The 24,833-nt window shown below is 33.3% G+C and overlaps 4 protein-coding genes across 4 annotated transcripts; all 4 read left to right on the top strand.

The window, feature by feature from the left end:
* The first annotated feature begins 3,260 nt into the window (after positions 1-3,260).
* Positions 3,261-9,549, top strand: LOC130644716 (BTB/POZ domain-containing protein KCTD6-like). Its single transcript, XM_057450432.1, has 2 exons — positions 3,261-4,259; positions 8,060-9,549. The coding sequence occupies exons 1-2, from the start codon at positions 3,916-3,918 to the stop codon at positions 8,394-8,396; spliced, it is 681 nt and encodes a 226-aa protein (XP_057306415.1). The 5' UTR covers positions 3,261-3,915; the 3' UTR covers positions 8,397-9,549.
* A 2,702-nt stretch (positions 9,550-12,251) lies between these two features.
* On the top strand, positions 12,252-15,559 carry LOC130644714 (craniofacial development protein 2-like). Its single transcript, XM_057450430.1, has 2 exons — positions 12,252-13,087; positions 14,780-15,559. Exons 1-2 carry the CDS (start codon positions 12,974-12,976, stop codon positions 15,557-15,559), a joined length of 894 nt encoding a protein of 297 aa, XP_057306413.1. The 5' UTR covers positions 12,252-12,973.
* Positions 15,560-17,986: 2,427 nt separating this feature from the next.
* Positions 17,987-19,357, top strand: LOC130644717 (chromatin complexes subunit BAP18-like). Its single transcript, XM_057450433.1, has one exon. The coding sequence runs from the start codon at positions 18,028-18,030 to the stop codon at positions 18,688-18,690; it is 663 nt and encodes a 220-aa protein (XP_057306416.1). The 5' UTR covers positions 17,987-18,027; the 3' UTR covers positions 18,691-19,357.
* A 698-nt stretch (positions 19,358-20,055) lies between these two features.
* LOC130644708 (WD repeat-containing protein 54-like) lies at positions 20,056-24,496 on the top strand. The gene is made up of 8 exons (XM_057450422.1): positions 20,056-20,450; positions 21,245-21,307; positions 21,384-21,447; positions 21,534-21,590; positions 22,014-22,221; positions 22,710-22,872; positions 23,119-23,169; positions 23,683-24,496. The coding sequence occupies exons 1-8, from the start codon at positions 20,223-20,225 to the stop codon at positions 23,812-23,814; spliced, it is 966 nt and encodes a 321-aa protein (XP_057306405.1). The 5' UTR covers positions 20,056-20,222; the 3' UTR covers positions 23,815-24,496.
* The last annotated feature ends 337 nt before the right edge of the window (positions 24,497-24,833 follow it).

Below are 24,833 nucleotides of genomic sequence, written 5' to 3' on the forward strand. Positions count from 1 at the left end.
ATTTTTATTTAGCTATTATCTATTTATTTTTATTTCTTAAACTCAGGGACCTAGAAATAGTGTGAGTTTTTTTTATCTGTGATGAAATGGAGTTTCTTGCTTTTAGGTACACGTTCTGTGGAGAGAACTTTGAATGGAAAGCATTACAACCATGCCATACGCACGTTGAAGTACGTTTATGAAGCGCTTTTTCGCTTAAAAATTGAACACTTGAACACTGGTTAGTACAGCATGGTAAAAATCTCAATGACTACATTTTAACGGAGGAGTTCCAAACGTGCTTAAAAGAGGTACAAATACTTTAGCTTGTTTTGTTTCTTTGGACCTTTTTTGACTTTTTAGAGCAGCATATTTTCAGATGGTTATTCATTTTACTGTTCAGGTTTCATTTCAATCTTTCTAAGATGTGGCTGGCCTTGAAGTTCTGTTTGAACTGATGGAAGAGTACGAACGTGATATTATACAAGCAGGTAAAACAGCATTGTATTGGTTGTCTTTCATGGAGATGATGGACGTGTTGCTTGGATTTATACGAGGTTTAAAAATTGGTAACTGGTAATTACACCTACACGCAACACGCCAAATGCTGTCACGGTTTTTTGCATACGACCGTCCCAATTAATCCCGCTATTGTACATTCCATGTCATGGAGATGCTGGAATATGTGAGGAATTCACGTAAGTCTAATATTTCGTAATGCGTTGGCAACTTGTGGTTTAAACATGTAGTTTTTTGAGAAAATTTATTAAAACTTTTTAGTAACGGAAATTTTGCGGTTAGAAGATCTCCTGGAAAATTCAATAAAATTCCCAGTGACCAATGCATAGAGCAAACCATTAACAGATAACAAAAATTTCATGGTGGAATAACTGGATACAGCACTTCTCCTGGGACTATACAAAGATGGGTATTTACTAGCCACACTGTTGCAAAATGTATAAGTATCCTCGAAGACATGCTGACAATCAAACAAAAAATGTCACATCCCAAAGAATTAGGTAAATCCAGAATGGAATTCGTTACTGACCAGTACTTCCAGAAGTCTGTGAAAGGCTATGAGAGAAGCAGACGTACCGCAGATGGAACACTCCGAGTACGCATCGAAGAAGAGATCAAAAGAAGCCATCCCAGCTGAAGAAGTACATGCGCAACGACGAAAACAAAAAAGAAATCACTCCGTTTTTATTTAACGACTGGTCCAATGAAAGTCGATTTGTAGGTCTACTAGATCGTCGTGAAATTTACTTCAATTGTTTGTCTTTTACTGTAATTTACTTCAATATGTCGTCAATGGTCGTATATGTTGTGGAGAAGAATCGTCCTTAGAAAACCACCAAGAATAGGCAGACACCAAGGTATTTCTCTGTTGCAACCAGGCAAGCGTGACTGGCGTTGATAATGCATGCATCGTAACTGTGGACAGTGACATTGTCATATATGCTGTACATTTTGAAAATAAAATTGGAATCAATATTTATCTACAGATCGGTTCGGGTTGACGGAAACGAATCTTAAGTGTGACCAAAATTCGAGATGCTGTTGGTCCCGCAATTGCAGAGGCTCTTCCAGCTTTCCATGCTTTTACAGGTAATGACTTCACAAGTGCATTTCACGGCATAGGGGAAGCCATACACGGCATAGGGGAAGCCATACACCTTATTGAAAGCTAACAAAATATTCAAAATGTGTTCCAAGCTAGGTAAATCTGCGACATTTGATGTTGACCTCTTTCCGCACATTGAGCAATATGTGTGCAAGTTATGTGGAGTCAGTGCAACTAACACAGATGACGCACGCTACAACAAGTTCTGTTCGTGTAAACCTACACCTGAGCCGCAACAGCTTCCTCCAACTCGAGATGCACTACTAAATCATTGTAAAAGAGTTTCATATATCCTTGGAGGAAAGAATACTTTCGCTATTTCGAACTTTTCTTTCGGTCCCTTGGGAGTTCGAGATAACGAGCGTATTTCATGAAAAGTTCGAACTCAAGGGACGAAGAAAAAGTTCGAGATAGAGAAAGTTCGAGATAACGGAGGTTCGAGATAATGAGCGTCGACTGTACGATTGTGCTGTGTGAATATCAGAAGTTCTCCTAAATTTCCCAAAAAAAATTTACTCAGCGCCCCGACTATTAGTTATACTCTATGTAGCTAACCTTCCAATTCCATCTCATTTTAAAGATGCCAAATATAGTCTTAGCTACTAACTTATAGTGTATATAAGGTAGCTTGCTAGAAATTACTAGGTTTGTCCACTTTAAATCTAGCTAGAGATAGATGAACTTTGTTTCTTAATTTGATCTTGAGTTGGAAAAAATAAGGTTATAGTATTTTTACTCAACTGTTAAAAGTGTATTAATAAGGAAAGAAACAAAGTTGTCCATTTAAAAGCTTCAAGACTTTTTAAATCTCCTAGGTATTTTGATAGCTAGCTATCATTCCATCAAATCATTAAAAATCAAAAATGTAGCTAGAACTTATTCTATAACTTATCCATCTATAAAGGACGTTTGCACACTTTTGTCACTTTAAACCCCCCTCCCCTTTGATTTTCTGTCTGCTGTTCTCTTAACCCCTGATATTTTCTTCAATTATTGAAGCAAAGTATTCTTGCACTCATTCTTGCACTTTGGGATAAAAAGTGGACTTTTCACAGTCAGACCTTCACAATAGAAACCTTAATTAAACATAATTTAAAACCAAAATGGCTTACTAAAATGATGCTAAATGGCAAAAATTCAGTATCTGAAACATGTTAAAGATTTGACTACAAAAAAAAAAAAAAAGAATTCCTTGAAAAACCCAGTCTTGTATTTATGAAAGTTTCACCACAAAAATATTTTGACTACGGCATGTGTACACAATTTCATAGGTTGCTTTATCTGAATACTGGCCTTGATTGGTTCAACAAGTATTATGACGCAAACCCAACTGCAAGAATAGGTGCTCAGTAAAAGTAGATAAATACCCTGGACAAAAACAACAAAAAATTCTCATTTAAAATGCTTTTTGTGTAAAATGGATAACAAAACGATTTATATATTGCATTCTTCTCTATAAAAAGACAACTAAATCAATGAGAAATACTAAAACATTATCAGTAAAGGATGATTTCTACTTTTAATGTTTTCACAACCCACAATTTGAAATTTACAAAGTTGGTTTCACAAGTTTCAAAGCTACTTTTGAAAATCCTGCATGCTTTATTCTTTTTTCAATCTTTTTTTCATGTGTGTTAATGTGAGTGTGAGGATCAAATATATAATAACAATTAAAGTGTTTTTGAACACTTTACATTTTTAAATATCTCATCTAGGAATTTGAAACTATTTTTTTTATTGTCACATAATAATTATAACAGATTGTCTGTAACAGTGATGTATAAAGATTCTTTTCTAATGTTTATATAATATTCGTTACCATTTATTTGTTATCCTGTTACTTCAAAAATAGTCACTTTTTTATTGTGTATATAAATATATATATTTTTTAATAACATGTCCAGACATATCTGACATGATAGTATATATTTACTAAAACTATTTAACACCATTGCTTTTTATAGTACATGTGAAGTATGTTTATCATATATTTTGTAATTTTGCTAAATGCACTTTCTTATACCTCATTATGGCACAAATTTTTCAGAGATTTGTCTCTGTTACAGGCAATCTTCTCTAAAGTAAGAATCATTTCACTTTTTTTGTCCCAATCTTGTAGATTGTCTTCAAGAATAAATACAAAAATTAACGGCATATTGGCTGGTAATTGGCTGGTTTATCTTCAAAATGCAAATTTTCTTGCCTAAAATTTCTTATGGAACAGGAACTTCTGTTTCTAAAGTGCAGGATTTAAAAACTTCGTGCAGACTTTAGGTTTCTTTGTTTCAGGAATTACCCACCAAAACATAAAAATGATGCAAAGTAAGCTCATATCTGAGACTGACATTATAGTTTTAAATGTTGGTGGTTATGAATACACTACATCAAGAGCCACACTGACAAAGCATCCAAATACGAAACTTACCACCATGTTCTCTGGAATTACTGCTACAGTAAAAGATGATAAAGGAAGACACTTCATAGACCGCAATGGTAAATTATTTGATTATATTCTTCAGTATTTAAGAACAGGATTTGCACTGCTGCCAGATGATTACATGGAATGTGAAGCTTTAACCATAGAAGCTGATTACTTTCTACTTGATAATTTTTCTAAACAACTGGAAGAACACAAAAACAGGTTAATGTTGCAAAAGTAAGTTTTATGTTATTTTACTTGTTCCTTCGGTTACTACATGTTTCTGTTTTGGTTGTTGAGGTTTTAGGCAATTTGACGATATAAGCACGAAACGCGTCTTGCAACTTTGTTAACATAAACCTACCCACAACACCTAATGCTGCGATAACGATGTCATTATTGTGTACACCTTATGGGGTTGCATTACTATAAATTTATTGGCAGCCATATTGGCAGAGAAGACAAATTTAGTTTGCAATGTTTGTAGCTTAGTATTGCTTATTGCCAAATCTCAAATCCATTTTTATTTATTGATAATTCTAAGTTTATTTCACCTAATAATAATAATAATAATAATAATAATAATAATAATAATAATAATAATAATAATAAATATTTAAAGTGGCTAGCCCAGAAAATCACAAAAACCTATAGTTAGTGGATTGTTTCCACTGGGGGCCACTAGAACAAAAAAGAAACAAAAAATGATAAACCTTAGACTGCCTCAGCTCAATCAAACATAGTAACATTTATAATCTGTGAAAATTGAAAAGAAAAAGAATAAAAAACAAAAATTAAAAAATTAAAAAGTGATCTCCATTAGAATTTGCCAAATACTTTAGAGATGGAAGTCTTAAACGAAAGCAGACTTCCATCACAGGTCACTTGGTCTGGAAGATTATTCCACACTTTTGCAGCTCTAAATGGGAAGGCTTTTTTGCCAAATTCCGTGTTGACCAAGGGAAGTGTGAACCTGTTTTTTGAAGCTCCTCTTGTTTGATGATTATGACAGTTTTTTGTCAAAAGGAATTTTGAGCGCATGTAATCAGGAGCAATGTGATTCATGGCTTTGAAAACTAATATGGCATCGTTTTTGATGAGTAAATTATTCATTGAATATTCCCTCTCTTTCCCAAGAAAGGTACGGACACATTTTAATCGTTTTTCTAGTTTTCCCAATCTACCTTGGGTGGCACAAGCCCATGCCGAGGAGCAGTAGTTGAAATATGGCATGACAAGTGCATTAATTAAAAGGTTTTTTGTGTGAGGTGTTAAACAGGATGCAATGGTTCTAATTTTAGAATATTTAATTAGTATTTTTCTATTTATGTCATTAATGTGCTTTTCCCATTGCATTTTTTGATTAAATGTTACCCCAAGATATTTAACTTTTTCGCTCCTCTTCAAAGGAATACCCATATAGTTGATAGTTTTGTTCTCAACTTTTTTTAACTGGCTGTGGTTGCCGAAAAAGATTGTTTCAGTTTTGTCCGTATTAAAAGTCATTTTGTTATTATTCAGCCAGAGGTCGACTTGCGAAAGTTCTAACTCGACCTGGGAGACAAGGGTATCCAAGTTTTTATGAGACGAAATAATTATTGTATCATCCGCATATAGATGGTGGTAGTTTGAATTGATGACAGATTTTAAGTCATCAATATACAAAAGAAAGAGCAGGGGCCCCAACACAGATCCCTGCGGCACCCCAAAAGCGTCTTCATGAAGCAGATCTGATCCTGTGTCGTTTACAAGAGTCAGCTGCATTCGGTCCGTTAAGTAGGACTCGAACCAGTCAAAGGCAGCATCTCTGATGCCAAAACACCATAGTTTTTTTAACAAAATTTTATGATCAACAGTGTCAAAAGCTTTTTTAAGGTCAATGAGCACAGCACAAACAAAGTTATGTTGGTCGAGCTCAGTAAGAATAAAATCAGAGACATCGACTACTGCAGTTTCTGTGGAAAAGAGTTTTCGAAATCCGGACTGTCTGTCATTCAGGAAGTTGTGCTCAGAAATAAAATGAGACATTTGCTCATGCACTAACTTTTCAAAAATTTTCATAGGAATTGGCAAAATGGAGATAGGCCGATAATTAGTAGGATCTGTTTTATTGCCACTTTTAAAAATAGGCGAGACCCTTTTAGTCTTCCAACATTTAGGTACATAACCAGTAAATAAAGATTTGTTGAAAAGACTTGATAAATAAATACTTAAAACTGACGAACCTGCTTTTAGCAGTCGTGAACCAATTCTGTCCAAGCCTGTAGCTTTATTAAGTTTTAGTGATCTAATTATTTTTTCGACACTTTTGGTCTCAATACGAGCCCACCGAAAATCGTGTCCGCTAACAGGTGGATTAACATTAGTAGTGTCAGAAGAAAATTTAGAGGCTAGTTTGGCACCAACACTGACAAAAAATGAATTGAATGTGTTGGAAATTTCTTTTGGGTGAGAAGTTTCTGTACCATCGTTTTGGACTACTCGTTTTATCGAGGTAGTATTGCCTGACTTATCAGGAACCAGTTTTTTTAGGGTTTTCCAAAGTTGTTTTGGCCGTTTTTGAAAGTCCTGCAAAACGTCATTATAGTACTCGTTTTTGAGTCGATTTTTGAGACCTATTACCTGGTTCCTTTTTTGTTTGAAAGCTTCCCAGTCTATGATGGATTTTGTTTTTGATGCTTTCCGTTTCAAGAAGTCTCTTTCTTTGATGGCTATTATTAATTCATCAGTGACCCATGCCTCAACACGGCCAGAAAATCTATGTGTTTTGAAAGGGGCATGTTTGTCAGCCACTGTTTTAACATTTTTATTCAGTTTCTCACATGCTTTATCAAGGTCATCATAATTATTAAAATATGACCAGTCTAAATTCCTGAGGTCCTTCAGAAAAGCCTCTTCACTGAAGTTCTTGTAGCTACGAACCTTGCATGTTTTAGGTTCAAATTTTGGCCTTTTGAATTTTCTGATCACATAAACTAAATTGTGATCACTGATGCCTAAATCCATGACACCAGTTTTAGAAATACAAGAACTGTTTGCTAAACTAATTGCTGCAAAATCACAATTAAAAGCTATATACAGTTTGTTATTAAATACCCTGGAATAGTCACATTTAATTTTTTGCATAATGATTAAACATTCTGTATAAATTGCATTTTTTTTACGAAATAAAGATTTTAGAAAAATATTGTACTGAAATTTAGTGTTTTTTAAGAGTGTCTGTCTGTCTGTCTGTCTGTCTGTCTGTCTGTCTGTCTGTCTGTCTGTCTGTCTGTCTGTCTGTCTGTCTGTCTGTCTGTCTGTCTGTCTGTCTGTCTGTCTGTCTGTCTGTCTGTCTTTCATGCAAAATGGCAACTGCAGTAGCAAGACACACAAAATGCGGTAAATAAAGGACGGACAAACCCGTGGATTTATTAACAGGTCACCGACTAGTATTGGAAGAATAATAAATAAAGCAAGGGTGCTACTCGTACTGGAAAATGCTTGCATTTAAAATTAGAAGTTGATATTGATTTGTACAGGAAAATTTTAAATTTAGTCATTTTCCAGTATATATACTTTATAAATGATTCAGTTTGGCTCACTGGGTGTTTCAATTTTTACATAGACCCCTAAGGCTGTAGTATTAAGTATTTCCAAACATTTAGCTAAAATTAAAAAATACAAAAGTTAGTTGAATTAAAATTAAGCAAGCATTAGAAAACTTCAAATCTAGATGTTGACTAAAATATAAACACATTGATATCTGACCAAAGTTCTAAGTTGCTTAAAAGAAATCTTGTCTTTAGGAGTTTGCTTAAAACATTGGCTCCTAATTCCAATTTACAATACTTTACAAAACTTAACTGAAAGGTACTGGAATTTCTGAAATTGAGCGGCAGCAAAAAAAACTGAACTGATAACAATGCACCTATAAGAATAACACGACATAAGCATTTTTTGGTGGCATGTTTCCTTTTTTTTTACTGTGAACGGAGGAAAGCCTCCTGTAATTGAAATCTAACAAAAGATAAAGACAATTCTGTTTACTTTTGTAGTGATGGTATGGAAATTGTGAAAGTCAATGTTGGTGGGAAAATATTCGTTACTACTCGAAAAACCTTGACAGCTTATCCAAATTCAATGATTGGCCGGATTTTCAGTGGTAATCAAACTAACGAACATCGGTATCAAGGGAATTATTTCTTTGACCGTGACCCGGACCTCTTTGTACATGTCCTTCAGTTCTTAAGAAACAAACATTTTCAATTCTCTGGCACTTCTAAAGAATCTCAGGACTTTTTACGAAACTTGTTATGTGAAGCGAGGTTTTTCAAATTGGAGGAACTTGTTAGCACGTGTTTTTCTCTGTTGCGTTATTGTGATCAGGAATAAAGCTTTAAGCCGTCATATTAAATTCAGTTATATTTGCAAATACAGTGTAATTCTAGTAACTGGAAACCCCAAACACTCGAATAATCAAATCGTCTAGTGGGAGTACCTTTTTTTAATAAGAAACCACTCTATAAAAAACCTTAAGCTTAGAAAGAGAAAAATTTTAAGAAACTGTTAGAAAACTTTAGCAGATGGAGAAAACCTATAATATTAGGAAATTATACAGACAACAGAAAGAATAAGTATATCAAATGTCGTTTGTATATCCAAAACCATAGTCCAAACCTTATAAAAGCCTTGTTGTTAAAAAAATGTTACATGGTGAAGAAACCTTTGAGGCTCAAAATCAAAATTTTAGAAAACGTGCATCATTTTAAATTTTTTTCCTTAATACGGAAAGAAAACTATGTTTTGCAAGGTTGCATTTCCAAATTTTGAATACATTTCTGTTAGTTTTTACTTTTTTTTTTTTAAATATATATATATATAATATATATATATATATATATATTTTATAAACTGGCATTTAAGAAATCTAATCCCTTCGGAAATTTATATAATCCCTGAAATTTTATACTCCCCTGAGATTCCCTTTATTTCAATTGTTTGTGAATTTGTCTATGTGTAATTGTTAATTGGTTTTTACGGTTTCCTGCTGTTAAATCTGTTGTTATAACTTACTTTATTCAATTCAATTTTCAATTGAGCGCCCCACTCAAATAAGCGCCCCTTTTGAATAAGCGCCCCACCTTTAAAGCAGAAATTTTAAATGGGCACCCAAAGAGCTTATTTAATCATTTACGGTACTTAGTTAATATTAGCTGTGCTATTTATATGATTGTAAATAAATTATTGTCAATATGTTTCATGAACAGGTTTTTTATTGACTTTTATAAATTTAGTAGTGACAGCCTCCTTTTCGTGAGAGAAGAAATTTTCTTTTATTCTAAATGTACATCAAATGAAAGTAGATTTTGAAGTTGTCTTCCACGGCTTTTACTGTATTTGGAGGACGTCTCAACTGCTTATTTGTTGTCCCTGTAGAAGAAAGGTGCTTATTTATTTCAATTTTTAAAATAAAAAGAGAATTATGTTTATTTTTTTTAATGGAATTATTTTATTAAGTGAAAAAAATATTTTAAAAGACGTGAAATCTGTTTTCATGTTATGAAATTTCATCTCCTAATACCAGCACCAAGATATTTGTCAAAACTGTATGGTGCTCCTGTGACTAGCCAGGACGTGAGCGTCTCTCTTCGCGTCCGGGAAAAATGTCTAAAGACGAACTCCACTCCAACAAATTTCCCACGATAGGTGTGCAGTTGGAAATTATTGTTGCAATCGTTTTCTTTCCCAGAATAAAAGAAAACGAAGCAGTAACAATTCTGCAACATGATTTATTATTTTATTTTCTTCTATAGTTTTTTTCTTGTGTTCTGATACAAAATGATTGGCCAAAAAATGTTGTACGAAAAAAGTAGTATATTTTTAAATTTTAAAATGAACTGTTTCACTAACTTAATATTATTGCGATAAAAACATCAAAACCCTTGTTGTTCATGTTGCATCTCCGTTGACGCATATTCTAAATTGTTGCATTACAGACTGCATATTTCCATCTCAGTGCTTTAAATCCATCTGAACAAAGTAATTATCTTCCCATTAGCGTATTACCAGTTTTGCCAAAAAAATATTCGAACGGATTATGTTGAAGCAGATTACCATTATACTACGAAATGTGGTCACTATTTCTTAAATTGCATTTTAAAACCACTGCTCGACCTAATTTACAGATTTGATATCTTTGCCAGTATGTCAAATATTTGTATGATAGATGGCACAATATTTAAAATACAGTTCTTTATCCAACCTTGTTCCCGGCGTCTGTTGTATCTTCTTTATCTCAGGATGACGAGATCGCCGTCCGATGTTAGAAAAGATACAAGATGCCCTTATCTTATTAATACTACAATTTGCACTTTTGCTAATTTAACTTTGCTATTTAATTAGTTATCTTCATTCTCAGCCGTCTAATTGCGGTTTTTAGACTCTAGATAACGATAAGTTTTGTTTGTTTGCTGTTTGTTGTTTGCTTGTTTGTTTTACCTACGTTACATAAATATTCCTTACGCATTTCTTGCCATTGTGGTTAATAGATGTCAGAAATATATCGAATATTGTTATTATTATTTCAAATTATTCCGCCCAGCTTGTTGTAAAATTGCTGATCAGTGATATCAGATCATCAGATTAACGGCTGGTATAGATTTATACGCAAAAAGAAGGATGAATTTTGATTTCGGGTTTTTCCGGCTACCGTAGAGTTAGATTCTCGTTTATTTCGCGCAAACAAAAAGTTTTAAAATGGCAGGTGTCTGGAAGCGGGATCCAGAATGGAAAGGATTGATTTGTTTTGTTGTTCTCTCTGGTTTAGTTTTGTTTCTTATTCTCTGCTTTTTTTTAAAAAAATATTTTAATGGATAGTTACCTAGGCTGTAGCAGGCTACATGCAGGTTAGTGTTAAGTGTTGATAAGAATTGTTTAAATTATAAAACAAAAGTGAATAATAATAGTGCCTTTCAGGGCCTTTTGGTTCACACAAAGTTACATAAATTCAATAAACTTGCCTATAGCTTGATTTGACAAAGCAAGGAATATAATATCGGCACTGATTTTCTAACTTCTTATAATAGATCGAGACCAATTTGATGTCTTATTTTTTAGGTTTATTTTTCCTCATGTTTTTGCATATTTAAGAAGCCTTCGAAAATTTTTTTGGGGCCCCATTAGCGGTATATTGTCGCTAAGAGGGGAGGGGGTCTAAAGTTTGAAAAAAAAAATCCGCTAAGGATAGCGAAATTTCAAAAATCTGTTTGTGGCCTGAAAATTCTTTGTCGTTTGTGAGCATAATTCCTCTTGTCATCAGTTCCGATAACTTTTATCTACAAAATACGCCCCTGAGCCTTCCAAGATGGAAGGAAATGTGCTAAAAGAGGGGGAAGGGTGTCCGAATCTTAGCGACAATATACCGCTAACAGGGCATGAAAATTTTTTCGAAGGCCCCTAACAGGCAGTCAGAGGGTAAACACCTAATTAGGTTACATGACCTAATTAGGCCAGGTATTAAGTTAGGCGACGTGATGTATATAGTATAATTAGGCGACACGTATTATAACTAGGCGTACGGAAACTTACTGTTGTAAATACGTTGAAATCATTTTGTGTTTCGCATTATAAGTTTCATGGGAATCAAATTTGTCCACTTTGCAGACAACTTTGACCAATTATTGTCTTATTTGCATCGCGCATTGGCAACTTATGTTCCAAACCTTGTGTGGCACTATTTGTTGTTTTAGATAATGGATTTCAGCCACCCACGCCACAGGGGAAAAAATAAATGGTAGTGTTTGAAAAAGATCTTAACGTTGTTAAAACAGGATGTGAATAAAAAAGAAACATTATAAAACAAACAAATTAATTTTTACAACATCCATCTTAAAAAAAAACAAGAAACCACGATCGATTTGAAATCACACATAACGCCTTCCTGCAGAGATGTCAATATGATACAATATTTGAGGGGACGGGATAAAATTCAAGCTAAATTGTTCATAAAACTAATTAGAACACTGTGTGTCAAAGGAGGAAGAAAAAATAGCTAAGAATAAAGCCAACCAGTCACAGAATGCCCTGTGTACGAGGTCGTGAAATTTTCTGTTTTTTTAAAAATTTTATCAAACATTGTATCACTCCGAACAGATGTTCCATTATTATTATTATTATTTCCGAATTTATATACAGGATGAGTATGTCGGTAAAAAATACTGTTATAAATATACGTGCTGTTTCAAAAACACATGGTTTTGTATGCAAGTTTTGTCCTCTGCGCATGAGAGCTTATTTCAAAGAATATGCTCATCATCATCATCATCATTCTCGGTTTAGCGTCTCGGCTTAACGTCCGTTTATGCTCGTTTATGCTTGTGCTAAGGAAGAAAAACAGAATATGAAGTTTTAAGATAAGGAAGAAAAACCGAATATGAGTTTTGCTTTTGTGAGATCGTGTGTGAAAAAAATAAAATGAAAACATAAACTTTATATTTTTCAAAAAGTTGAAACTTTATATATATGTTAATACAACATTGTCCAAATAAAACACAATTAATTATATGAAAGACAAATTCTTAGCTACACTTCTAGAATCAATAGGAAATACGCATTATAATGAAAATTGTTTTTTTTTGTTTGAGATGAAAAGAAAAAATTTTTCTGCATAAGGTCTCTAGATTCTGGCTAGAAACTCTACAATCAGAAAGAAATATTACATATTGTGATTGAGGATGGCTAGTGTAAATGTTGGTACTCTGAGAGGTAGAGTAGGTGAAGTAGTTGAAATGTTAGAACGTAGATCTGTTGATATGTGTTGTGTTCAGGAAGTCAGATGGAGAGGAGCTTCAGTGAGATTTGTGGAAGGTAGAAGGGCAATGTATAAGCTTTTTGGGATCGGTAATAGTGATTGATATGGAGGAGTTGGCATATTCGTTGCAGAGAAATGGGTAGAAAAAGTAATAGATGTTATGCGTGTTAATAGTCGTATTATAGTGATAAAGTTTTTGATAGGTAATAGGATTATCACTTTTCTGTCAGTTTATGCTCCACAGTGTGGACTCAGTGAGGAAGATAAAGATACAGTACAGTCCAGATGTAAGCGTACGCGTACGCTCAAGTTTCACACCTTTTTCTCGGAGGCGATAGTTGTTTGTCTTTTGTTCTTATTAATTATCTTGCGAGTCTTGTAAGTCATTAACTTGCGTGTAATAAACAAAAGATTATCGAAGAAAAAATAACTTATTACAACTGCGCGTAACTATTGTTAAATAGTGTTAACATAACTATTCCTAATAGCATAATTGCAAATGTTATCAACTCTATCAATGTGACACGAACAGCCATTGTTTAATATTTTTATTAAACAAAAGTTTTGCGTGGAAACTAAATAAACTAGCGAGAAGGCATTGTTGGTTGCGCGGGTTAAATAAAGCTTTTAAGAGATAGAAATTATTATATTTTAACAAAGATTGAAACTTTAATTTTGATAGAAAAGCTTTTTTAGATTGCATTTTAAAAGTTTAAAAACGAAAAACGGCGATAGAAATGTTTTTTACATCGCATTTTAAAAGTTTAAAAACGAAAAACGGCGATAGAAATGTTTTTTAGATCGCATTTTAAAAGTTTCAAAACGAAAAACGCCGATAAAAATGTTTTTTTAGATCGCATTTTAAAAGTTTCAAAACGAAAAACGGCGATAGAAATGTTTTTTTAGATCGCATTTTAAAAGTTTAAAAACGAAAAACGACGATAGAAATGTTTTTTTAGATCGCATTTTAAAAGTTTCAAAACGAAAAACGGCGATAAAAATGTTTTTTTAGATCGCATTTTAAAAGTTGAAAAACGAAAAACGGCGATAGAAATGTTTTTTTAGATCGCATTTTAAAAGTTTAAAAACGAAAAACGGCGATAGAAATGTTTTTTTAGATCGCATTTTAAAAGTTTAAGAACGAAGAACGGCGATAGAAAGGCTTTGTTATATCACATTTTAAAAGTTTAATAACGAAGAGCGGCGATAGAAATGATTTTTTAGAAAGTTACAGAACGAAGAATGGCGATAGGAAAGCTCCGTTAGATAGTGTTTTAAGTATTTAATATGTTATCAACTCTATCAATGTGACACGGCGAGCCATTGTTTGATAGTTTTATAAAATAAAAGACAGCGAGATGCATTGTTTAAATCTTTAGATAGAGCTGTTGCGCGGTGGAAAAAACAAAGACAATGTTTTTAACAATAAAATGTAGCGTTATACTATAAAACGTCAAAAGTTATATTTTTGGATTTTTTCTTTCTTCGGTATTAAAATTTAACTTGTTTTCGAAATCTTATCGCGAAGGGAAAAGTCCCGAACGTAGGGTTTTTCCGTTTGCGTTGCTAAACGTTGCTTTTTATAAAAAGAACTTTTAAAAGTTTCGCATGTTAAAAAATATGTTTCGACGCATAGCATTAGTTTTTTTAAAATATTTAGATCATTGGATTTGTTATTTTTTAAAAGAGCTTGTGTTTTTTAAATAAATCGAGATTAAAATTGCGTTACTATAATTAGTTTCGTTGTTAAAAAAAATAAAAATTCAATGGCCTTCGCGTTTAATTTATTCTCGCGCAGAGTATTGTTTTTAAACAATGTTTCTTGTTATGCTTTTGTTTTTAACACGAAGCAATTATTTTCGCGCAATTTGAAAGGAACTCGCTATCCTATTTTTTTTTTTAATGAAAGCAATTATTTTTGCAAGTTAAGCGTACGCGTACGCTTACATCTGGACTGTACTGTAAGTTTTATGATGAGTTAATAGCAGTCACATCAAATTTTGGAGACACTGAACTTGTCATGGTGGGCGGCGACTTTAATGGTCATGTTGGGAAGTCATCTGAAGGTTATAGAGGTGTGCATGGAGGCTATGGATTTGGGAGCAGAAATAAGGAAGGGGAGAGATTGCTTGAGTTTGGAATGGCAACGGACATGGTGGTTTGCAACACATCATTCAGTAAGAGACAGAGTAGGCTGATAACATATGAGTCAGGTGGTTGTAAGACACAGATAGATTACTTCCTGATTAGAAAGTCAGACAAGAAAGTGGTGAAGGACGTGAAAGTTATATCGGGGGTAGAGTGTGTTTCCCAGCATAGGTTGCTGGTTTGTGATATTATCTTGAAGAGTGTTAAAGAAGCCAAGGGAAAGTACTGGCCCCGTCAAAAAGTCTGGAAGCTGAAGGAAGAGATTGTAGCAAGACAATTTAGTGCAAAAGTTCAGCAGTTAGCCCACAATGGTCATTGTGATAGTGACAATGTTGAAAGTACTTGGACTACTTTGAAGAATTGTCTTCTAGAAGCTTCTGATGATACCTGTGGGTGGACGAAAGGACCAGCTAGATATAGACAGACCTGGTGGTGGAATAATAAGGTTGACCAGTGTATAAAGGAAAAGAGGAAACTTTGGAAAGAGTGGAAGTCAGGTGGTAGTAAAAATATTTACTTAGAAGCTAAGCGTCGCGCTCGTACAGCAGTGTATAAGGCAAAATCAGAAGCAGAGAGAAACAGATTTGCAGATTGTTAAGAAGGGAAGACCAGCGCAATGAGGTATTCAAGATAGCAAAGCAAATGAAGAAGACTAATCAAGATGTTGTAGGTGAGAAGTGTATACGTAATGATGAAGGTGTTTTGGCTAGCACAGAGGAGGAGAAAAGGGTAGCTTGGAAGAATCATTATCAGAGGTTGCTTAACACTGAGTTTGATTGGGACGAGGATAATTTGTCTGATGATGATGTTGTAGAAGGGCCAGCTATGCAGATCAAGACAGAATGGGTAGTGGAGGCTGTTAGGAAATTGAAGATTGGCAAGGCTGCAGGAGTATCAGGTATTGTTGCAGAGATGGTAAAAGCATCTGGATATATTGGAGTTGAGCTTATTACAAGTCTTGCTAACCAGATTATAAAGGATGGTGCTATTCTGAGTGAGTGGCAGTCGAGTGTAATAGTGAATTGTTTCAAGAGCAAGGGTGATGCATTAGAAAGGGGTAACTATAGAGGTTTGAAGTTGGTTGATCAAGTAATGAAAGTTATTGAAAGAGTGATTGATAAGTTACTTAGAGAAAGAATTGATATAGATAAGATGCAATTTGGTTTTGTTCCAGGGCGTGGCACTACAGATGCAATATTTTTACTCAGACAGCTTCAGGAAAAGTATTTAGAAAAGAGAAACAATCTCTATTTTGCCTTTGTAGATTTAGAGAAAGCTTTTGATAGAGTGCCACGTAAAGTTGGTGGGCTATGAGAAAATTAGGAGTGGATGAGTGGCTAGTTACGATGGTACAGTCTATGTACAGCAATGTTAGAAGTCGTGTCAGGATTAATGATTCACTTAGTGATGAATTTAGTGTAAATGGTTCTGTACTTAATCCTTTGTTGTTTATTCTAGTCTTAGAAGCACTGTCGATGGAGTTCAGAACAGGTTATCCATGGGAGTTATTGTATGCAGATGATTTGGTTCTCATAGCAGAGTCGATGGAAGAATTAGTTGAAAAGTTTGAGAAGTGGAAGAAAGGACTAGAAGAGAAAGGGCTAAAGGTTAACACAGCAAAGTCTAAAGTCAATCAAGTCATCCGAAAATTGTTTTTTCAATTCACTTCATTTTTGCTTGAAAAATTTAAGCAACAACAGCTTTATTTTTCATATTAACTAAACACCAAACTTCAATAAAAACAGCTAAAGTTTATCTTTATAGCTGTTTTTATTTAGGTCTTCTTCTTTAACTTATCATCAAGAAAGTCAATAGCATTAAGTTTCTGTTTACGCAAGAAAATAGTAGACAATTTTTAATCCAGTGAAATAAGCAATAACAATGACCCGAATCCAGTGTGATAAAACTTTCCTGAAGACCGCCGTCGCCGTGATGAAAGAGTAAACCAACATATCACACTACTTCGTACATGTGATTTAAAAACAATTTTTTTGCATTGTTTGAAAGAGTATCTTCATTAAATTATTGCGTATTTTACTATCATCACCTAAATAGGCAACACTTAACCTAATTAGGTTATATATATTTCATTTTAACATAATTCTTACTTTCGCGAACATATCAAGGCACGAGTAACAATTTTTGAATCATGGTCGCGTAGACTATCCATTCTGTACAAAGATTTTTTGCGATTTTATCTTAGGAATATGTGAAAAGCCGTTAAATATTGTAATGTCTTAACTAGGTTACATATGGCCAAACTAGTTAGGGTTAGGGTTAGGGTTAGAAAGGAGCCCTGAAAAAAAGAAGAGGCTAAAATTGTGCATATTTTACATGGTAGCCTCACAAATTCCAAGCGATATACCCTGTTTATTATTTCCAGATTGGACAATGGCTTAGAATTATTTATTATTTATATTATTTATATATTATCTATATTATTTAATGTTGATTTTGAGTTATGCAGACCCAATTAGGGTCTTTGCTCTACCTGACAACCCCCTGCAACATCCAATGATGCACACAATGTGCCATCTCCCCAGTTTCCCTCACATGGCTTGTGTTAATCCCAGGCTATGGTACCATTTACTCACCCATATTGAATCCCATTCAAGGGGAAACTGTATCTCGAAATACTCCTTTCAACTTTTGAAAAGATTGTTATTATCTATACATATAATACAAAGCTTCCATGTGTCTGTCTGTGACTTGCAAAGACACAACCTTTGAATTTCGCTTCGGCACTCGGCAATTGCCGAAGTATTAGCAGTGATAAGGCTTACGCTTTGGCAATAATATAATAATTCGGAACATACACATTGACGCAGGACAAACATAGCAGGTTTTACAACTGAAGTTTTTATCCTGTATAAACATTTTTGAATAATTCGCCACCATATAAGGATTTTTGATATATTCCAAAAAAAAAAAAAATCCAGACAACTGGGACGAAAAACTAACTCCATCTGATGAGAGTGTATCAATCAAACTGCCTTGCACAAGTAAACAAATACGAAGTTATACAATGTCTTGTTAACAAATTTTTATGTTTTAGAAATATAAATAATGACGCAGGCAGGAAAGGTTGCAGAAATTTTCTCCACTGCTGGAGAAGCATTTTCAAAGTTGGGTACACTAGCTATGTCTCTGCAACCCAACAGTGAGCGCCCTCAAGATGTTGGAAAATGGGGAAATGAAGAGATTGAAATGTTACGCAAGGCAGTAACACAGTTCGGAAATGATATTGAGAAGATAAGCGAACAAATTAAAACAAAATCTTCTATTCAGATTAAAGCAGCTTTAAAACAGAGAGCTTTGGAGAATTTCGCAGTCCCTTCAAATAAGAAAAGTTCCCTGTCAGTAACAGGTTCAAGTATAGCATCTCAATTAAATAAATCTCCCATGAAAATGTCAACGATTGCAAGGACTATTGGTCAAAAGAGTAAAGTGGTTAATGTAATGCCTATTATTGGAACTCCGCAGGCAATAAAGAAAGCAAAAATAGATATCCCTGGAAATCTAAATGTTTTAACCTCAACACAACCGAAACCTGTGATTATTCATCAAAACCAACCAGTTGGTATACCAGCTGTTGCAACTAGCCAAGCTTTTCAGATGATATTACCTCATACGAAAGTGATTCCAAGTCCTGTAGCTGTCTTGCAGTCTGGTGTCGTGCAGCGTGTTTCTGATGCCAATACAAGCGGTGCAGTGGATGTTGAAAGTTAATGGTTTATATTGACATAGAATATTATCTCTCAAATTTTTGTATATAAGAGATTTCACAGGTTGTGATTGTACTATAGACTGTTTTATGGCAAATAATTACAAATTCAACTAAACATGATTGAGTAAATTACAATTTCTAGTTTGGTTTTTGCTTTTTATATTTGCTTAATTTATAACATTTGCTTTGCTGAATAATTATTGATGTTAGCAAAAACTTCTAAAGTTTGGATATATAAATTTTTTTGTGATGCATGTGAACCAGCATTTTTAATTCCTAACGCCTTATGGAATATTCTTGGGACAGTATATACACATTTTTTTTATAAGAAAATGCGCCTCAAAAACCTTAAAATCTTAGGAATACACAACACAAAGTTTATTTTTTTCCAAAACAATTTTCTTATAAAAAAACGTGTACATATATCATTTTTTCATTTTTAAACTATATCCAAGTTGGTTGATATGTGTTAGCATAGTCATATCATGTATGTATATATTACATTTTTTATGTAAACAATATATATGCATAGAATCAGCTTTTCGTATTGAGCTGTATACTAATGTAAAAAATGCTCTTTGATGCAATATTTATGATATAAAAGAAGAAAACTTATATTCTTTATTTCTTATTTCTGTAAAATGGTATAGTAATTGAAGCTGTAAGGGGGGGAAAAGAAGATATGTGCTGGTTAATTTCATAATAATTTTGTTACAAACTATTATTTTATAAACACTCTTTTTAATTTATTTTTGCTTGAACTGAACATGGTTAGACAAATTTTATTTAAAAAATCTTAGTGTAAGTTTGGCTGAGAAAAATATCAATTTATATTCTAAACTTGCTGTGTGGATATGGAAAGAAGTGATTCATTTCTTCCTGTTATTTGCCCTTATTTTTCGAGCATATTTAGAGTGTGGCTAGGGTCGGGAACAAGGTATAGAAGGACAGATTAAAAACTAGTAAAATTAAAAATCTTAAGGAAATTTTTCTCCAACTATAATACATTTAAAACTCTTGTATTGAATCTTAATTTTATAGTGATTTTTCAAAGTTTGAGTGGAGATGTAGTTTGATTCCATCTTAATTTTCAACATAGACATATTTTAAGATTTATTAGAGGGAGTTACAAAGGGAAGACCTCTTGATAATTTACTGTGTGCTACCGTTTACTTCTTGTTCTTATGGGCAGTTTGAACAAACAATTTGACAAGCATAAGAAATAATAACATAACTTTATTGAACTATTGCTAAATAATGAAAAGCTTGTACATTTTTCACAAAATGTAAAAAATAAACTAATAAATAAAAAGGAAAAAGGTTTTTAAATAAAGGGTTAGAAAAATATCAAACATTGTTGACAAACTTTTGTTCCTTAGAAAAACAAGATAGTTATTATGCTCCTATAACCGTTCTTCCCATGAAAATTGTTTGAGATGCAAGAGTGTTTATTTTTTGTTGTTGTTTTGTTTGTTGTTATTTAACTTTTCATGTCAACTTTGTTTTTTAGAAATATAAAAATTATATCGCAACAATGTATTCAGCAGTTACTTCTGTTCCTATAAAGTCTAGTTCATCATTATTATATAACAATTTCGATGCGTTACTTTCTGAAAATCCTTTGGAAACTTTATATAGCATTGTACATAAATCGGCAGTTTGGTTATTTAACCCTAAAGCAGCATTAGAAGGAGATAGCACAACTTATAAAAGAGTAATTTGCAAAGGTGAAGGATCTCATTCAAGCTCTTTGATATTTCAGGTAAGTAATGTTCTCATGTTTGTGTTTCTTCTTATTAAGGCTGCCTCTTTTGTTATTAGTGTCAACATTTACTATCTTCTGTAACCCCGTTATTTTTTTTCCTGTTTACTGCTCAGCTGTGACATTTATAGTTTAAACATTTTTAACCATAATTAGAGGAGTTTTGGGACCCATATAAAAAAGGTATCAAAATTAGGCGATTTGATCAGATTACATCAGATTTCAAAGTTTCTAAATAAATACTGTTAAAAAGTCTTTGGAAACGTAGACAAGACTATGGATATACGATATGTGCAGAATATGATAGATGTAGTGCTGTAGTTATCCCTTGAACAAGAAACTCAGAGTAACATTTTGTTCTTTAAACATTTTCTTTACCTTTTTCTGCAGTTTTTTAATCATGTGACCAGATGATGACATAGAAGTTTTATCCAGGTGTCAAATTCTTCTTCGACTTATATAAGTTAAAAAGAGTCAAAGTTACATCGCCATAGCTCTAGTACTTTTATTTTTCCCTCTGGAAAATTAGCCGACAAATAGCTGGGAATGAAAGGGTAAACAAACAAATTATAGACTTTATTCTTGACAGAATAATGAAAAAATTGTCATAGCGGTACTAGTTTGATTTTGTTGCAAATTCAGAAATTCCATTATCCAATATCAGATTTTGCAAACTCTGCAGTTACACTACACAGTAGAAAAGTATTTTTCATATTCTTTATATTATATTATATATTTATATTATATTATTATTATCTTAATATTAATTAACTTGCATAAAATCTTTATTTTAGGCGAAATGGTGTGTGTTGGCGCACAGAACTTTATTAGTTGTCACATCTGTGAAAGGAACACAGGTTAGTGTAATGTGTTTGCGAATGAAATGTTGAACTTGCGTAACATTTTACGATTGTATCCTATTTTATGTTTTAGTTTTTTGAATCGGATGGATCCATCATGGTGTTTTGGCAGTCTCTATCACCAAGTGCCACAGAAGGTTGAATTCGACATTTCAAGTTTTTGATTAGTTTAACTAGTTTATTTCTTCAACTGCTGACAAAAATCGTTTTTCTTCATTTCCAGGTCTTGCACAGTATGCTCGTGGTATTACAGGAGTTGGAGAAAAACATATTTGTTTTGGTATGATAAATCAATTTCTACTTTGTTGCACTGTTCAACATGTTTGTGAGTGTGAGGTATGCCCTGTAAGTTAAACGTAATATGGCTACCAAAGTTCTTCAAGCTATGAATTGCGTTTTGTTAGGTGAACAGCTTTATTACAGTTTTGTTTACACTAAAAGACATTAATACTTGTGTGAGCTATCTGTAAACTGGAAGTCATATGTCCTGTTAATACACCTACAATTTCTGTTTTATTTTGGAACATCACTTTCCCGTTTTTAAATTTGTATTGTTTGAGATGCAAGAACATCACTCAGTAAATACAAAAGATAGTTTGCTTTGTTTTGACCACCTCCAGCAGAAGGATTTTAAGACCGTTATTTTTAAAAACATGTACGACGAATCAGCAAAACATTTATTTTCAAGTCGTCTTTTTTCTAGGAACTGCTGATGGAAGCATTCTTGTGTTTGATGTACCTTCAAAAGGAAATGGTGTCAAGTTACAAGAAACATTGAACGCACATGATCAAAGTATTACTGAACTACACGCCTCTAACGACACGATGATATCCGGTGATGAGAAGGGGAAGATTGTGGTGTGGAGGGCTGGCGGTTACTTTCAAAAACTTAGAGTCATTGATGGTTATAAGTATGTTTCCTAACAGAGTTTTCCATAAAGCTTTTACGGAATTACTGCGAAGGAGTTTTTTTCAAGAATAAAATGAAACAACCACACTGTGAAAATGGGTACAGATTGACCCATAGGACTGGATGGTTCGTGTTATAGTTGAAATTCGCCAGATGATGTTAATATTGCGTTCGGACTGTATTTACTTCTTTTTTGACAGCTCCAGCGTATAGCTACAATGACAGTTTTCATGTATAAATGTCGCGAAGAAACATTTTGTGTACTAAGTTTTCGCACATTGAAAGATATCGAAAAAGCTCGAATGCAGCAAAAATCGAATTGATACACGTAAAATCAGAAACAATCAAAATTATTTCTGCTTTTTCCTATTTTTAGTATCGTAAATTTAAATTTTTGTTTTTCATAATTTCGCAAAGTTGACAGATATTAAGTGATTTTGCACATCAATGTTATGGAGCAATTAGCTTTTCATATTTGTTTTTCTTTAGCTATCCAGCATCTAGCATTCGCATATGGAAAAACTTTGTTGTAGCTGGTTATGGTAGCGGACATGTACGAGTATTTAACTCAGAGACTGGTGTTATTATTGCTGAAATCGCGGCTCATGCGAGGTGGATTAATGCAATTGATATTGCAGAAGATAGTGGAATGGTAAGGGAACATTGTTTAAAAATTACGTAAATCACAAATATGGCTAGATGAAATGACTAGCTGATGTACCCAAGGGAAACAGAGTTATCAGAAAAGGTTTTAAAAAAGTCTAGTTAAAAAATTCAATTCGTGAAGTAATTTTGCGCTAATAAAATCTTTATAGTATTTTGCAATTTTCTGGGGAAACATTTCTTAGGGTTTTGATAGAAGCAGTCGAATAAATTTGTTGTTGTTTTTGTTTTCCAGTTACTGACGACATCAGAAGACAGCTATTTTCGAATATGGAATCTTTCTTCTGTAAGTTTTTTTTTTTACCAATCATTTTGAAAAAGCAAAAAACTTTGTCATACTTATTGCACGAATTGCGATTTGCAATTTGATTAGCCTTTGATGGATTTGATTAACACTATACATCAAAATAAACCGATTTCAAATTAGGTTTTACTATTTCAAGAAAGTTATCCGTCATAACTGGGGAAGATAATCTTCCATATTAATTACTGCTTTCTATCTCTTCGTGCCCAATAATAGTTGCTTAAAATGCACCGAAAAGGTACTGTCAAAATCGCCGTGAAAGTTTCTACGGGTTTAGGTCTACACCATGTGTTTCCTAGCTAGTTTTTTAAAAGGCAAGAGGAATATAAAAAATCCTTGAAAGTTTTAAAATTTGTAAATTAAAAAAACCGTGAGCTAACAACTGCATCTATTTGTTTATTCTAACGATCTTTGTCTCTTCTTGAAAAAGAGGCAAAGCAGGGTATGGGATTACCAGGTGAATTTTTCTCTGTTATTCTTTGTGTGTACTCTTAGTTTGAGGTTGTTCAACAAACATCTATCGGAGATATACAAATAACAGGTGCAAAGTTTCTCAACAGTGAAGGAACGAAATTTGGATTGACCGGATATGATTTAACGGACGTACTAGTGTATCAAAAAACCTAATGGTTGCCTTAGGTGTGTAGTTTTTTGTTAGAAAATTAGAATTACTACTTATAGATCTGTGAAATTTTTTTTAAACTGTGTAATTTATTTGTCATTCATTGTATATATTATATAAGTAAAACCCAGAAGCAACTGTTGTTGTTGTTGTTGTTGTTGTTGTTTTTAATAGTAGTGCTTCTATAGGTGCCTTTTTGTGATAGAACAAAGAGAAATAAGAGCAACAGTGTATTTACATAACCGAGAGAAACTCTATGTCCAATCTATCGGCGAAAGTCAGGATAGAATTCAACAAAATGATTATAAACTCGTCAGGAAAATATCAGAATTTTATAGAAAATATATAGGTCTTTTACAGTAACCTTCGTCTACGACAAGCTGTTAACGGCTTCACATCCCAGATTTTCTAATAATTATATCAACGTTTAGATGTGTTGTAGAAACTTTTTTATTCTGAAGGGGAATTTTTGTGTTTTGTTTGCCGGAAATTTTGGACTTATTAGAGGGGCGGATGCCCTGGACTCTGTCCAGAACAATCTGCGATTAATTATTTCGGTTTTTGGTGTGTGTTTTCTCTTTATTAAGACTACACAAGATATTTTATCATACGTTGTACAGAGTATCAAATTATAATTTAAAGACATAAATTATTCAAGCCTTATGAAGAAACTTTTTTTTATTAGAACCTTTTTTGTAATTCTTGTAACTATATTTTCCACTCGCAGAAAATACTACGCAATTTCGATCCTTTTTTTTTAACACATTAAGCTTCCTGACAAAGCCAGCTAACGTGATTTGAAGAATTGCGGGGAGAAAGTTTCGCGAGGATGAAAAAAAAACGCAAAATTTTAGGAATTACTTTCGCGAATCTATTTCGCGTAAAATAATCTTTCGCGTTCAACTGGAAAACTTTTGTGATTTTTGGTTTCTGTGAAAAACAGATTTGTTTACATCAACAAATTTTTCTTTCTAATTAGTTTAAATTGCGGATCGACTTCCTAGGCGATTTTGCCTGGGATAAA

This window comes from Hydractinia symbiolongicarpus, chromosome 5 (genome assembly GCF_029227915.1).
Source record: "Hydractinia symbiolongicarpus strain clone_291-10 chromosome 5, HSymV2.1, whole genome shotgun sequence".
Taxonomy (NCBI): Eukaryota; Metazoa; Cnidaria; class Hydrozoa; order Anthoathecata; family Hydractiniidae; genus Hydractinia; species Hydractinia symbiolongicarpus.